This window comes from Protopterus annectens, chromosome 11.part0 (assembly GCF_019279795.1).
Source record: "Protopterus annectens isolate FY-2018-M chromosome 11.part0, PAN1.0, whole genome shotgun sequence".
Taxonomy (NCBI): domain Eukaryota; kingdom Metazoa; phylum Chordata; order Ceratodontiformes; family Protopteridae; genus Protopterus; species Protopterus annectens.
In genome coordinates this window covers 409,276,798-409,294,274 of record NC_056745.1, presented here as the reverse complement: position 1 = coordinate 409,294,274, position 17,477 = coordinate 409,276,798, and the positions used below count along the sequence as shown (strand labels likewise).

The window sequence follows — 17,477 nt, the reverse complement described above, 5'->3', positions numbered from 1 at the left end:
TGTAAAATGTACAATAAAACTTTTAAATGAAATCCAAATCATCGAAAAAGTAAAGCAGTATACACATTACAGTGTTTATGGTAAATGGAGTGAAATAGCCAAGTAATGGGACATTGGAATAGCTGCAGGGGGGAGGCCCCATTTGACCATGATTTTGTGAGGGGGGAAGGGCGGCAAACTCAAACTCAAAGACAGCCCCGGCTGAACTATACCTCTCAACTGTCCAGGTTTTTGCAGAATGAATAGATTTTTGCTTCTTATTTTTGGTTTGCTCCTCATAAAATTTGTGGTTTTCTGACAAATCATTTTGGAATGAAGTCACTAAATAATGACAGACATTGAGTTCCAGACTTCACACCCTTCAGAAAAATGCATGCTAAAGCAAGATCTGTTCAACAGCAATTTTTAGTACTGTCTGTATGTTCCCCCAATATATTTGGCCTTGTCCAGATTTCCTGCATTAAGAGGTTGAGGGGTTTGCACAAATAAATCGCTTTATAGAATTAGGTATATTCAAACCTCTTAACTGTCCCCGGCTTTGGCTCAAAATATTGCTCTCCCCCCTAATAACCCCTCTGCAAAATGGCAATTTTGGAAGAAAATGTGGAGGGTTTACAATTAATAAATAATTGTAATGATCAGAGTTATAGATTACTTTTATTTCAGAAAAGCATGTAGATCACTTATTTTTGTTGGCTGTTCAACTTAACACTAGTAATATTAAAAAAAAGTGTCCCTTCTTTGACAGGTTCCCAGCTGTATTGTGTGGCTATTTTATATTTCTGCATCGCATTTTGGTCTGTTTTTCATAAAATTGCGGTTTTCTGGCAAATTAGTTGCAAATTATTAAAAAGTGAAGTTAGAAAATAATGACAGACATTTGAGTTTCAGATTTCATACCCTTCAGAAAATTCATACTAATGTAAGACCTATCATATGCTCTAAGTTTATAAGAGAAATATTTAAAAAAAATTGTCCTTATTTTTGTGCCTTTGTCCCACTTCTACTTATGGCTTTGTCCAGATTTCTTGTTCTGTGGTTGAGAGATATGACAAATGTGTCAGGGCCATCACCGTCAGCCAGAGACATTTCAAATTGTGACATAATTGTTGCACCCCACTCCCCCATGTAGGGACTCTGAATGTGTCCAAGCAAGGCAAGGAGCAGTTATGCAGTGTACAATGGCTTTTCATCTGTCCTTGATTTTGCAGAATGTTCTGGTTTTTCTGTCATATTTTTATACTATTGATTTATGCTTCTTCTTATTCAGAAAATTGCACTGCCTGTTGTTCTGTGTTTAAGTAGTAATGCTTTAATGACCATCAGGTGAGCTTGTATGAGACTGTAAGATGCAAGTAAGTTTTAATAAGCATACTGTTAAAGAATTACCAACACTGAACGCCTTTTTGTTGTTGCCATACAGAGAATATTTACATAGCTAGATAACTTATAAGCCTTAGGTACTGAAATGCATAAGACAATATTTGTAATAAAGGACAGGATTACAGTATTTTCAGAAGCTCACTACATTTGTTGGAGACTTGCAGTTATCTTTGCAAGCTTTACCAGTAAATTAAACAGAATGCCAATCTATCATGTGTGGTCCATAAACTGTGCAGTCATCCTTTAAGCAATTTATCTTGAGCTTGTTTCTTGTTTGCTGTTCATTTTTTACTTTGATCATGTTTTCCCCATGAAACAAGTAGATAGCTGCTGTCAGGCAGCAGGTCTTTTTCGGATAAGAAACATTTTTACACGTGGGGTTATCACAGAGATTGCTACTTTCAGCATGCTACTTGGTACTTTTACAAAGCTGAATATAAATTATAATTAGAACTGCAGTGCAACCAGAAGTAGTTTGAGTTGAGTGCTGCATTTTTCTTATACTTGATTCTGACTGGCATTCCAGTGATGTATTTAAAAAGTAATTTATTTTTTCATGCCTCACAACCTTTTTGTTTCCATCTGGATATTAAGTAAGCTGTCATGTAGCCAATGCACTGAAATATTTTTTCTTCTACACTTCACTTTGTCTTGATTGGACTCTCATAATGACGGTTTGGCACCCAGGGCAGCGTATTTAATTAAAGTCCCAGTTTTTGTGGTTTTGAGCCTAGCTCCGCCCCTTTCTCATTGGTGACATCCCTTAACATTGGCCTCACCCATTCAACTGTCTCCTGCAGCTCCCCTTTGATTTGAAGTCACCAGCCACCAGTGCCCCTGATCTAGACTGCTCAAATCCATTTCTAATAATTTAATGTTGTACTAGTTTTACAATATTTTTACTCTACAAAACTAAATTCTTCAAAGGACAAAGTACATTTTTATGATTAATAAAGTTTAAAGATTGAACTTCCAAGATGGCTGTGCATTGATCAACTTAAGCTCTCACAGTATGAAAGCAAACTGAGAAAAAGGAGTGTCACTAAAACTGGGTAAAATTCTGTTATTGGCTAGTAAGTACATTGCCTGGATGCAGGCAAAGAAGAAATTTAGAGAACCTGAAAGAAAATTAACCAAAAATGAATAGAGAATATACTGCTTAGGACGGATTCTGCAGCTGTTCAGCAAAAAGCACTTCAAGCATCAGCTTTGGTTCAAGAGATGGCTTCCGGTAATTTACAAATAAAACAAAATCAAATGCACTCAGAAGTGACAAATAAATGAAACACTGAAGAAATATTTTACCTCAAATTACAAAAGGCTTGAAAATGGAAGAAACTGTTCAGAAGAACTGATAAAGCTGCAAAAATCAGAGGTTGAAATGAAGAAAAAGTTGGCTAACTGTGAGGCTTCTCAAATAGAGCCGTTACAAAAAATGAGTAGGATTAGAATAGAGTATGCAGAGAAAACCTGACTTTCTGCTGTACCAGGGGAAACTAGAAGGTACAGACCATATTAATTTTATAAAAGCACAAATAAGCAAATGTATGGGTGTTCCACAACAAGATTTGTTAACTGAAAGGGCACAATGTGTGCAAGATCCAAACTTGGTCATGTGAAAGCAGCAAAGTCTAATAATAGAAAAGATGCACTCCTACCAACAGAAAGAGTTGATCCTGACAAAACTGTGGCAGAAGGGAAATATATTAAAATTGGAGACAGCAGAGTTTTTGTGAAAAATGACTATTTATCCCAGTAATTAAGGAATGTCGAGAGAGAGACATGATATTCAAGCTGATGTATCCAGCTGTCTTCAGAGTAGTTTTTCCTGAAGGATCAAGGACATTTTTTTATACAAACCAGGCAAAGGTAGAAAAAAAAAGTTTATCCAACAAAATGTGAGCCAGCAAGCAGAAAGGGACTCTGTTTCTCATTCTTCTGACAGCAAAGTTCGTTGAGAGACTATGCCAGTGAAATCTTTTCCAAAGTTCCAAAGGAAAATGCTTGAGAAACAGAAAAAAGCACAAGAGTTAACTAGAAAACTCAGGAGTACCTTGAACATGAATCACAGTCTGGCATTGGGAGATAGAAAAGAACAGGAAGAAGACCAGCAACACTGAAATTAGTGAATAAATGGGAAACTATAATGCATCAATCATATTTGTGAATTATGGCTTTGCAAGAAAAGGTAGGTGTAAAAACTGGGCTTTTGTTGACTTTGTTAAACTTGTGGGGGAACTGTAAAGCATATACCCCCCATTATATCATTAATGTTTAGAAGGGCACTAAAAGAGGAAAAAGTAACTAAGTAAAACAATTTTTATTAGTATTTGTACAAAACATTTCACAATAGATTTCACTATATAAACTGCATGTAATAGACAAAGCAGTTTTCTGTAGTGAGCAGTCAGGTGTATTTTAAATGTGGGGAGTTTTTAGTGTCTGTTTGTGTTAAGAATATTAAAATAAATATGTACTTTTTTAGTTGTAAGAAATATAGATATTACAGTACAAAAACAGAAAAAAGGCTGGACAAAAGCAAGTTAATAAAGTTAATATGCTGAGATCATGGGCTGCTGGGGTGGGTATAAAAGTGGATTTATTATATGTAAAATTAAGTTATTTTATTTTATTTTTGCAAGAGTAAATATGACTAATGCCATAGGTGTAAGTTATAAACAAGTGTTGTTTATAAGCAAGTAGACTTTAAAGATAAGACAACGAAAACCATAAAAAAGTTTCTTACATCTGTAAAGATATTGGCTTGCTTTTTCTCTATCAGCAAATGTTTAGTGGGAGTCAATAAGTCTGCAGCTAAAGACAGCTGCACATTCTGTTCTGAATGAAACAGACAAAGATTCATTGCTGAGTACTATTCCATGCAAACTAGGGTTACCACCTGTCCCACTTTGCGAGGGATAGTCCCTCTTTGGGCAGTTGTGTCCTGACAAAAATTTAAAAAATGGCAAATGTCCTGAGATTTTAGGACACAATTATTTCCTATATTTTATGTAATAGTTGCATAAATCAGTTATTCTGCATCTAAAATACCTAAATGTTATAAGAAACAGAATAATCAACTAAATGCTACAATAATAAGCTTTTATTTAGGCAAAAAAGTTAAGTTCTAACCTTTGTACTGACCGTGGGTATGTGTCGGCCTGTAAAATCTGATGTTTGTACCAAAAATGTCCACTTTGGCCATTTGAAAAGGTGGCAAATGCAAACCAGCTGTCTTGCAGGTACAAACAATTAATCGTGAGAGTTCTGAGCATTCATTGCTAAAGAAAATGGAAAATTTAAAGGTACAATAGGAAAAGTACAGTTTTGTACCTACCATAAATGTAGATGTTCAAAGATCCACATTGCTGCAGTCCTTACATATGGGTAGTCCGCTGTCCTCGGTCGGCCCGAATACCAAAGTATTAGGCTGACGTCGGTCATGGCGCCTAGATCTGACATCAGAGCGTCAGGGTATAAAAGCGCATGACCGACGTCATATCCTCAGTCTTTTCTTGCCCCAGATGTCAGAAGGCCCTAAAAAGAAAGGCCACAGCCCAAAAACAGGATACCTCCCAAAAAACATGCCCAACAACAACCATCACCCAAACCATATAACCATGTCAAACTACAGAGGGGAAGGAGGGAGGGTAAATTGGACTGCAGCAATGTGGATCTTCGAACATCTACATTTATGGTAGGTACAAAACTGTACTATGTTCTTCATCTCACATTGCTGCAGTCCTTACATATGGGTAGAATCCCAAAGCAGAGGTAAAGGGAGGATGGCAAAATCATAAAGCATTAGGGGCTGCTAAAATGCCCTGTAATATTGCAGTGGCAAATCCAGCCCTAGACTTAGAATAAAGAGGAAGGTGGTAATGCTTGGAAAAAGTATGTACTGAACTCCAAGTGGCTGCTTCCAAAATATCTTTTGTAGCTACCCCCCTTAGAAAGGCAGTAGAAGTGGCAGTAGCTCTAGTGGAATGAGGTCTGATTCCAGACGGAATCTCCTTACCATGATGGGAATAACAGAAAGAAATACAAAACCCAATCCATTTAGAAATAGTTTGTTTTGAAACAGGTTTTCCCGGACAACCCAAAGCAAAAGAAACAAACAACTGCTGAGACTGCCTGAACCCCTTGGTTCTGCTCAAATAATAACGTAACTGCCTGTGAATATCCAAAGTATGCAAAATCTTCTCCCTTTATTTTGGGGTTTGCATAAAAAGTAGGCAAATGAATAGTTTGGTTCAAGGCCACACTAGAAACCACTTTAGGCATAAAGGAAGGATTAGTACGCAAAGATACCCTATCCTTATGAAAAATCAGGAAAGGTTCCACTGCCATAAGGGCCTGTAATTCAGAAACCCTTCTTGCAGAGGTAATGGCCAACAAAAAAGCAGCCTTCCATGATAAATACTTTAACTCGGCAGTAGCTGCAGGCTCAAAAGGTTGTAGAGTAAGCTTTTCCAACACAAAATTGAGATCCCAAGCAGGAGTAGGAGCTCTACGGGGGTCTTATGTTCTTTGCCCCTCTAAGAAATTGCTTAAACAAAGGATGTGAAAATAAAGGAGGGTCACAGTCATAGTGAGCAGAAATGGCTGCAGCATGAACCTTTATCGAGGAGAAAGACAAACCCTTGTCCAATAACTCAGTAAGATATTGAAGAGAAACACTTAAATCAGGCTTGGAAACATCAAAGCCCTTCGCTTTGCTCCAAAGAAAAATCTCCTCCATTTATCAGCGTAAACTTTCCTTGTACTAGGCCTTCTGGCCTCCAAAATAACATTCAAAACTTGTTGTGGAAGCTGAGACCCTCCAGGGTCTAAAGCAGAATATGCCAGGCTGTGAGATGCAGAGACTGAATCTTGACATTGAGGAAGTGATTGCCCTCCTGAGACAAAAGATCACGGAATCAAAGGCAGAGGCCATGGAGGCTCCCGTACCAAACTCCTCAGTAGTGGATACCAGTGCTGTCGAGGCCAATCCGGTGCTATCAGAATCATGGATGGCTTGTCCATTCTGGCCTTCAGGAGTACCTTGGGAATGAGAGGCAGAGGTGGAAAGGCATAGACATGAAGATTGCTCCAACTGAATGATAGAGCATCCACCTTCCAAGCTGTGGGATGAAACATTCTTGTGCAAAACTTTGGCAACTGGTAATTTAGTGGAGAAGCGAACAGATCTATGTCTGGAGTCCCCCATAACACTGTCAACTTTTGAAACACATGAGGATCCAGTTTCCACTCGTGAGGATCCACAATTTGTCTGCTCAACACATCCGCTAAGGAGTTCTGTGCTCCTGGTAGAAACCTTGCCTGAAGATTGAGGTGTAAACTGAGAGCAGTCTCCCACAAAATCATCGCTTGCCTGCAAAGAGGGTACGAATGGGTTCCCCCTTGCTTGTTGATGTACCACATGACAGTAGTGTTGTCTGTTTGAATCAACACCTGTCCTGGGTGAAGTAAATCCTTGAAAGCCATCAATGCAAACTGGACTGCTAACATCTCCTTCAAGTTGATATGCAAATGTTGAAGTCTGACAGGCCACGTGTCTTGCACCCATTTTCCATTGAGGTGTGCTCCCCAAGCCTTGTCCGAGGCATCTGTCGTTAAAATCTGACTCGCCTCTGGTCGGGTCACAGAGAGTCCCTTGTTTAGGTGACATTCCTGAGCCCACCACAAAAATTCTTTCTGAATGCAAGGTATTATCCGAATGACAGTGTCTAGATCTTGGCAGTGCTGTGTCCATACATTTTTGAGATACCATTGAAGCTTCCTCATATGCAGTTTGGCATTGGGAAGCACCAGAATACAAGATGCCATGAAACCCCAAGGCTTGAAGGACTGTCCTTGCAGTCAGCCTGGACTGTAGAGACATTTGATGGAAATAAAGAGAAAGGCTGCTTTGTTTGTCCGGGGTCAAAAAGGCCATCTGGGAAGCTGTATTCAGTCTCACACCCAGAAAGCACATGTCCTGAGAGGGTACTAGACTGGACTTTGTTTCGTTCACAGAATACCCTAGGCATCTTAACACTACCATCACATACTGTAGATGATGCAGAAGTTCGTCTTTGTGTTGTGCAATAATCAGGCAATCGTCCAAAATAAGGATAAATCTGTATTCCTCTTAACCTGAAAAAGGCTATCACTGGAGCCAGAACCTTTGTGAACACTCTGGGTGCAGTAGATAAGCCAAAGGGCAATGCAGAGAACTGATAATGTAAATTTCCAGCCCAAAAACGCAGGTACCTCCTGCAACTGGGCCTGATAGGAACATGAAGATAAGCCTCTTTGAGATCCAGAGTTACCATCCAGTGATCTTTTCCCAACAGAGGTAAAAGCTGTTGTAATGTCAGCATTTTGAACTTTGGAATGTCCAGATAAGTGTTGAGGATAGATAAATCCAAAATTGGTCTCCACGTGTTCCCTTTCTTTGGCACTAGAAACAGGCGAGAATAAAATCCTAGTCCCACTTCTGACAGAGGAACTGGCTGTATAGCTCCTATTTGAAGAAGTAAAGAAATCTGCTTCTGAGCCTCTATCCTTTGCCGAGGAGGAACGTCTGGCATGCCTTTGAAAGGAGGCAATGTATGGAAATAGAACTTGTAGCCTCGGTTTATAATGTCCAATACCCATTTGTCCTGGGTGACTAAAAGCCAGTTTTGCTTGAAGAGTGCTAACTTTCCTCCCAAAGGAGCTGCCAGGGAAGAAGACTCTGGCAGCTGAAAATGCAGGTCATTGGGCCTGTTTACGAAAGGACTGGCCCCTGCCCTCACCTGCAGATTGTGCAGGTGAACTCCAAGTTCTAGGCCTGAATGTACTTTGAGCTCTGCCCCTGCCACGCCTAGATCTACCCCTATGAGCTCTTTGGCTTTTTACAAAAAAAAAAAGCTGAATATAAATTATAATTAGAACTGCAGTGCAACCAGAAGTAGTTTGAGTTGAGTGCTGCATTTTTCTTATACTTGATTCTGACTGGCATTCCAGTGATGTATTTAAAAAGTAATTTATTTTTTCATGCCTCACAACCTTTTTGTTTCCATCTGGATATTAAGTAAGCTGTCATGTAGCCAATGCACTGAAATATTTTTTCTTCTACACTTCACTTTGTCTTGATTGGACTCTCATAATGACGGTTTGGCACCCAGGGCAGCGTATTTAATTAAAGTCCCAGTTTTTGTGGTTTTGAGCCTAGCTCCCTTTCTCATTGGTGACATCCCTTACCATTGGCCTCACCCATTCAACTGTCTCCTGCAGCTCCCCTTTGATTTGAAGTCACCAGCCACCAGTGCCCCTGATCTAGACTGCTCAAATCAATTTCTAATAATTTAATGTTGTACTAGTTTTACAATATTTTTACTCTACAAAACTAAATTCTTCAAAGGACAAAGTACATTTTTATGATTAATAAAGTTTAAAGATTGAACTTCCAAGATGGCTGTGCATTGATCAACTTAAGCTCTCACAGTATGAAAGCAAACTGAGAAAAAGGAGTGTCACTAAAACTGGGTAAAATTCTGTTATTGGCTAGTAAGTACATTGCCTGGATGCAGGCAAAGAAGAAATTTAGAGAACCTGAAAGAAAATTAACCAAAAAATGAATAGAGAATATACTGCCTAGGACGGATTCTGCAGCTGTTCAGCAAAAAGCACTTCAAGCATCAGCTTTGGTTCAAGAGATGGCTTCCGGTAATTTACAAATAAAACAAAATCAAATGCACTCAGAAGTGACAAATAAATGAAACACTGAAGAAATATTTTACCTCAAATTATAAAAGGCTTGAAAATGGAAGAAACTGTTCAGAAGAACTGATAAAGCTGCAAAAATCAGAGGTTGAAATGAAGAAAAAGTTGGCTAACTGTGAGGCTTCTCAAATAGAGCCGTTACAAAAAAAGAGTAGAATTAGAATAGAGTATGCAGAGAAAACCTGACTTTCTGCTGTACCAGGGGAAACTAGAAGGTACAGACCATATTAATTTTATAAAAGCACAAATAAGCAAATGTATGGGTGTTCCACAACAAGATTTGTTAACTGAAAGGGCACAATGTGTGCAAGATCCAAACTTGGCCATGTGAAAGCAGCAAAGTCTAATAATAGAAAAGATGCACTCCTACCAACAGAAAGAGTTGATCCTGACAAAACTGTGGCAGAAGGGAAATATATTAAAAATTGGAGACAGCAGAGTTTTTGTGAAAAATGACTATTTATCCCAGTAATTAAGGAATGTCGAGAGAGAGACATGATATTCAAGCTGATGTATCCAGCTGTCTTCAGAGTAGTTTTTTCCTGAAGGATCAAGGACATTTTTTGATACAAACCAGGCAAAGGTAGAAAAAAAAAGTTTAGCCAACAAAATGTGAGCCAGCAAGCAGAAAGGGACTCTGTTTCTCATTCTTCTGACAGCAAAGTTCGTTGAGAGACTATGCCAGTGAAATCTTTTCCAAAGTTCCAAAGGAAAATGCTTGAGAAACAGAAAAAAGCACAAGAGTTAACTAGAAAACTCAGCAGTACCTTGAACATGAATCACAGTCTGGCATTGGGAGATAGAAAAGAACAGGAAGACCACCAGCAACACTGAAATTAGTGAATAAATGGGAAACTATAATGCATCAATCATATTTGTGAATTATGGCTTTGCAAGAAAAGGTAGGTGAAAAAACTGGGCTTTTGTTGACTTTGTTAAACTTGTGGGGGAACTGTAAAGCATATACCCCCCATTATATCATTAATGTTTAGAAGGACACTAAAAGAGGAAAAAGTAACTAAGTAAAACAATTTTTATTAGTATTTGTATAAAACATTTCACAATAGATTTCACTATATAAACTGCATGTAATAGACAAAGCAGTTTTCTGTAGTGAGCAGTCAGGTGTATTTTAAATGTGGGGGAGTTTTTTTAGTGTCTGTTTGTGTTAAGAATATTAAAATAAATACGTACTTTTTTAGTTGTAAGAAATATAGATATTACAGTACAAAAACAGAAAAAAGGCTGGACAAAAGCAAGTTAATAAAGTTAATATGCTGAGATCATGGGCTGCTGGGGTGGGTATAAAAGTGGATTTATTATATGTAAAATTAAGTTATTTTATTTTATTTTTGCAAGAGTAAATATGACTAATGCCATAGGTGTAAGTTATAAACAAGTGTTGTTTATAAGCAAGTAGACTTTAAAGTTAAGACAACGAAAACCATAAAAAAGTTTCTTACATCTGTAAAGACATTGGCTTGCTTTTTCTCCATCAGCAAATGTTTAGTGGGAGTCAATAAGTCTGCAGCTAAAGACAGCTGCACATTCTGTTCTGAATGAAACAGACAAAGATTCATTGCTGAGTACTATTCCATGCAAACTAGGGTTACCACCTGTCCCACTTTGCGAGGGATAGTCCCTCTTTGGGCAGTTGTGTCCTGACAAAAATTTAAAAAATGGCAAATGTCCTGAGATTTTTTGACACAATTATTTCCTATATTTTATGTAATAGTTGCATAAAACAGTTATTCTGTATCTAAAATGCCTAAATGTTATAAGAAACAGAATAATCAACTAAATGCTACAATAATAAGCTTTTATTTAGGCAAAAAAGTTAAGTTCTAAACTTTGTACTGACCGTTGGTATGTGTTGGCCTGTAAAATCTGATGTTTGTACCAAAAATGCCCACTTTGGCTATTTGAAAAGGTGGCAACCCTAATGCAAACCAGCTGTCTTGCAGGTACAAACAATTAATCGTGAGAGTTCTGAGCATTCATTGCTAAAGAAAATGGAAAATTTAAAGGTACAATAGGAAACTGTTCAGTGAAAAATAAAGTTTTAAATTATGGGAAAGGAATAAGAGCTAGTACCCTTCCTGGCAGCCTTAATACTGTAATATACTTAATAGAAGAGAGTACAAGTTAGTTTTATTTAAAGATAGCCAGTCCACTTTATCTTATGACTAAAAGTTAATGTTTTCTGAAAGAATACAAGTTGTTTATCCCATCTGACAGAGATTAGAAACAAATAGCCATCAGTGCACAGGGAATATAGGCTATTTGTGGGTGCAGCTGTCGATTTGTGGAAGTTGCTCCTATCCAGATGATTAAACTTAATTTTCTGAAGATATACAGTGTTTTGTGTGTTTCTTCAAAGTTAATTCATTTTCAAAATGGCCCATCCCCTATTTAGTTTTTTATTTGACGGTTTTCATTAAAACAAAAAGTCTTGAAAAATGTGACACAGATTAAAATGGAGCTGAGATTAAAACTGTACAAAATATCAGCCTGGCAAACAATAGTTTAACACAAAAGCTGGAATTACACATTAAAAAAACTGTTATACATAACAGGTGGGAATAATAATTTTTTATCATGACGGTTATTCTATCCATAACAACCTGGAACATAAATGGCCTTACAGGTATAAAAAAAAGGAGAGTATTGAATTACGTTATGAGTGCAAATAGCAATGTTGCAGGAGACATATTTGAAAAGAAATGAACATGTGACTGACAAAAAAAGGATTTCAGGATAGATATTCAGCAGAATAAAAGGGACAAAATAAAAGGGGAGACTTACACTAATTGCTAGACAGACTCCCAATAATAATAGAAGAGGGAGAAATATAATAATCGTAGTTTTCTAGTAGTAAGGAGCTACTGACAAGGGAGGAAGTTTATACTGGTGTGCATTTATATACCAGCAAAAATTCATATGGAGCTTAAGAAATTTTGGGAAGAAATGATCGGCCTTCAGCAGGGAATATTACTTGCAGGTGGGGCTGCTACTTTATTTGCAATAGTGAGGATATATCAGCAGGACTTGGAAAGGAAAATATAACAAATAAGGGCAGATTTCCAAAGACATTTATAAAAATATTTGGCATGGAAGATGTGAATTCAGTAGTAGTAGGAACTCAGAAAGTTTGCATATTCATCCCCAAGGTACAATAACTGGGCTAGAACTGAAAGCTTTGACACACATCCAATAATTACATCAGATCATACAACAATTAAAAACAAGATAAAAGTGCAAGGTAATGAAGTAAAAATGAGTCGCTGGTGCTTTCCCACCTACTAAAAATACAGAAATGTAAGGAATGAGTACTGGAAATAATTCCTGAGTTATTAGGGAAGATAAAAATATCTTCAGAAGTTATAGCTAGTCAGTGAGTGGGATAAAATAAAAATGGAGCTTAAAAACAGAGTAGAAATAAAAAAGAAAAATATGCGCAAGTAGTAATAGGAATTATACAGGGGCTGGCAAAAGTTAAAGTATTGCAGAATAAGGGGAATCTCATAGAACAAGAAGTGGATATGCACAGTGCTAAAGAGAAAATAAGTGAGTATCTGGATAATATGCACAAATTTAGAAAGATTGTTGTTAAGCAACTATGTTTTGATAATAACTCCAGAGCAGAAAAACTTTTAGCACAATGACTTAGGCAACAGAAAGAAGAAAGGGCCATTGCCAAACTTAGTGAGCCTGCAAAAAGACAAATAACTAGGGATCCTGTACATGGTTTAAAGGTATTTTGAAAATTTTATTAAAATGTGTATGAAGAAGAGAAATGTGTAAATCAAGAAAGAGTACAAATGGAAATATTTATAGAAGACTTAATTACACCAGGGTTAGAAGTAGACAAGGCTCAACAACTAATGGTTAAAATAGGAGATAAGAGAAAAACAGTGATGTATAAATTAATCTTCTGTAAAGTCTTCAGAAACAGATGGCATGCCTGTGGAAGTCTGGAAATTAGGAGGGAAGAAAGTGATAAAGCTCTGGAAGTTTTTGTTTAACATGTTTTTAAAGGAGGGGAAGCACCAAAATCTTAGAAGAAAGTTGGAGTGGCTATGTTACCTAATGATGGCAAAGAATCTTCAGACCTAGCTTCATATAGACCCATTTCAATTTTAAACCACAATTATAAACTGTTTATGTCTATACTAGCTAAAAGAATGGCAAAGGTGTTGTCAAAAATTGATAGATATGGATCAGCATGATTTTGTAGAGGGGAAGCAAACATTTGACAACATTAATAGAACAATGTTGATCCAGAGGGAAGCAGACTGTTAGAAAATACCTCTGATGTCGGTGGGTCTTGAGGCAGAGAAAGCATTTGACAGAGTAATCTGGGATTGTATGAGTAGGTCAATGGAAGCATTTGCATTTCCTGATGAAATAATAAGGTTAATTAAAAGGATACATGAAGGATTGGAGGCAAGAATTAAAGTGGAAGGTTCCTCTCAGATAAGCTGTGTTTGAACACAGGAACCAAGCATAAGTGTCCTCTTTCCCCTTTCTTATTTGCTTTATATTTAGAGCCATTGACAAAAATGGACTTAGAACTACAAGGATATAATTGGTATGGTAATCAAGAAAAGTTGGCTTTCTTGGCAGATGATATTATTTTGTACCTAATAAATCCAGAAAAGGACATCTCAGTGTTGTGGAAAATTTTGAGGCAGTTTGAACTCTTGGGATATAAAATTAATAAGATAAAATAAAAGCTACAGCTGTAAATTATGTGCCCACACACCGATTGGCTCAGCAATACCTATATTTATGGGAACACAATAAGATGAAGTATTTAGGAGTATGGATTAAACAGGCTTCTGTTATGGCAGCTAAGGATATGTGGGAAGCACAAAACAGAAGAAAACACAAAAATTGAGAAACTGTAAGCTCCTGTTTATGGACATAGATAGTAAGGTACAAGGCAGTAAAAAAGTTCCTAGTCCCTTTAATTTTATACATAGGTCAGGCATATTTTATCAACCAGAGGGGTAGTTGCAGACAATAATTAATAAAGAGTTGAAGGAATTTATCTGAGAGGGGAACAGGGCAAGGGTTAAGTTGAATAAGTTGATCCTTCCAATAGAACAAGTAGTTCAGGATTACCAGTTTGAAGGAATACTTTAGAGCTGCACAGTTAAGGCTCACATAAATACACAAGCAGAAGGTTATCACTAAAAAGCTGAAAGGGATGATTATGTGAGATTTTAGATACAGATCCTGAAGGAGAATAACAACAACTATATAGAATATTATATTCATAAAAAATTCAAAAAGCATCCTGAGAACTTAGACAACATGGGAATGATGAAAAGAGATTTTACTAATAAAGATGACTGCAAGTAGGTGTACAGACAATAGGCAAGAGGGGGCTGGAATTTAGAGAGAGAAAAAGAGTAGAATAAAGCCAAGAAGACATTTGGACTGCAGGCTAGAGACTGCCTTCCCTACCAGGGATTGAAAGTGTACAGGCAAAGAGAAAGGGATAGGGGACTCGTAGCTGAAAGACCTGCCTGGTGGGGGTTTTAGACAAATCTAAGACCGATACTGCTGTTTAAAATAGACAATTAGTACAACATATAAAATATTGCTAGGTATCTATAAGAATCAATCAGATAAGGTTAGAAAACATTGGGAAGAGAGATTGTTACTGCAATTAACAAGAGAACAAGGGGAGGACATATGTATGGCTCCCAAGCATAAAACAAAGTCCAGAGGTTTAGGATCTTTACTTAGAAGTGTTTGCATTGGTATTTTTATACCTCAAGTAGACTTCAAAGAATTTTTCCTCAGGCAGATAGCAAATGTTGAAGCTGTGATGGAGAAGAAAGAAGAAACTGGGAATGTGTTTTGGGAGTGTAGTGATTTGGCTGTCAAAAATATTAGATGAGCAAATGGCTGTAACTAAGGACATGATTTTTTTTGAGCTGGGAAACAGGATATGAACTGCCTAGACATGGTAAGGTTTATTAAGTTTAATTCTGTCGGCTGCTAAATAAGGAACTAGAAAATGGAAATCAAAGTCTAAACCAGTTGTATATGAAGTAATAAATATTGTAAGAGAGATAAAAGGCCTGATCTCTAGAAAAGAAAAGGAACGAATTGCATATAAATAAATGGAAATTATGGGAACAATATATGCAAAATAATGTTCTGGAGGAGGAGGAATGAGATTTAAGGGAAGACAGAAATTCAGCAATTTATGTAATGTTGGACTGAATTCAGCAGCAATTTATGCAATGTTGGACAGATGATAATTACAAAGAAAGAAAAGATATGCAATGTATAATGTATGTAAATGAAAAGAAAATAATATGATCATGTTTTCTTTTCTGTTAATGTATTTTTGCCTATGTTTTAAGTGATAATTAATAAAAGCATTTAAAAAATATTGTTTAATGATTTTAGGTGAAGCTACTTACATCCAATCAACATAAAATGCTCTTTTCTCTACTGCCTTTTCAGCCTGCAGTTTGGCTTGGCGATACACTTCAGATGAGTTTGGCTGACAAAGGCCTAGCTGAAAGATATCAGGCAATGGCTTCTGGGCCAGCAGGTGTCCATTCAAACACAAAAATTCCTGGAAGTTGTTACGAACAAATTTGTCCTATAAAGAAGAACAAGTTAAAATAGAACCTCTAATACCACAATGTAGAAATTCAATGCCTGCTCTGTCAGACATGAAAAAAAGGCTGTTCACTATGTCTTCCACTAAGAAAATGTAACATTATCAATCAGAACAATATGGCTTCTTTTTACAAATTGGTGAAATAACAATTCAGTGAAGACATTATCACTTAACAGGCCAAAAGTAATTACAAACCTTATGAAATGTACCGTAACAGATAGTGCGTTCAGAAAAAGACCAAAAACAATCAGTAAAATGTGTGGAAAAAATGCAAATGACTGCATATGTATATGTGGGTCTGCTTCAGTAGACCGAACGTTCACTTTCCTGACTTTCAGATAGCTGAGACAAAAAGGCCGACAACCCCAGAAGACTGACATACCAGAACACTGACTTCCCACTCCAGGTAAGTAACCATTTGGCCAACCTGATGAACTTTGCCCCTTACCCCCGCAGTAGTGCGATCTCAGAGTTGACATATATAGTTGGGGGCACAGCCCCCCATATGGGTGGGTTTACTTTCCTTCACTTTAACTATTTTTTTCAGGATGGCCAAGCGTTACTTAACCTGGAGTGGGAAGTCAGTGTTCCGAGATGCCGGTGTTTTGCTGTTGTCGGACTTTTTGTCTTGGCTATCTGAAAGTCGGGTAAGTGAACTTTCGGTCTACTGAAGTAGATCCATATATGTTGCAGCAGAACAAAAAAAAGCAGAAGCCATCAAAAATATAGGCATAAAGAATGCCCAAGAAAATTAAGAAAGGAGCAAATATGTCATGTCAAAAACATTAATGAAATAATTTGCTTTGTTTTCCAGTTTCCTAAGCTTATGAACACATGTAACTGAATAAGGAGAATTGCGTTTAGGTGGGCTGTATGCATTAAGGCAGATTTGCCATTCCAGCTCCTTTTCAAGAATGGCATTAACAGTTCCCATCAAGTGGGCCCATCCTGATCATATCCAAAAGATCAGCCAACTCTATTCTGTGTGAGGCAAAGCCCCCATCCCCCCATTACTCAAGTAAGGAATGCATTCCTGTCTAAGTTTTGAAAAAAAAAAAAAAAAAATCAGAAACTATGATATCCAAGGGGGAGGAGTGATTTGAGATGAAACGGCTGCTGCTTATTTGATTTGACAAAGCAGACTTTTTCCACACTTTCCAGTAATTTGGTTAGGGACTCCATTTTCAAATGAATGGATTTTGAATTATACAACAAATGTGCCGATACAAGATGAGGTCCTGCTAGAGTTCTCTAATTTCACAACTGCAACATTGGCTATGGAAATTATACGACATTATATAATATAAGCATTACCACAAAATTCATACTCTGTCCTTCTTGGTAATGTTTGTGTGTACTGTTTTTGTTCCAATAGCCAACTTACATATGTGGAAACCTTTTTTTGTACTCAACTGTAAGAAAATCATACAAATTCATAAATTACAAGTAACGTGTAGAGCATATACAATACTTTTAGGTGCAATAAACCTAAAACGGACTGTTCTAAATTCAAACTAAAGTACTTTGGGGCTTTTGTGGAGCGACTGGATTTCACAACACAGGACATGCAAGTTCATTAAATACTGACAATACATGGGATACATTTTGTGGTACAATATTAATTGTCTCCTAAAAAAATAATATTTAAATACTTGCAAATAAAGCTGAGTGTTGAATGCTATCAGTAGCATGC

At 37.1% G+C, this 17,477-nt stretch overlaps 1 protein-coding gene across 1 annotated transcript in view; it reads right to left on the bottom strand.

The window, feature by feature from the left end:
* Positions 1-17,477, bottom strand: part of APAF1 (apoptotic peptidase activating factor 1) — a 2,040,921-nt gene that overhangs the window by 1,377,740 nt on the left and 645,704 nt on the right. Inside the window, exon 11 of the mRNA XM_044087206.1 lies at positions 15,579-15,763. Coding sequence (XP_043943141.1) covers positions 15,579-15,763 — 185 coding nt within the window. The remainder of the gene's footprint in view (positions 1-15,578; positions 15,764-17,477) is intronic.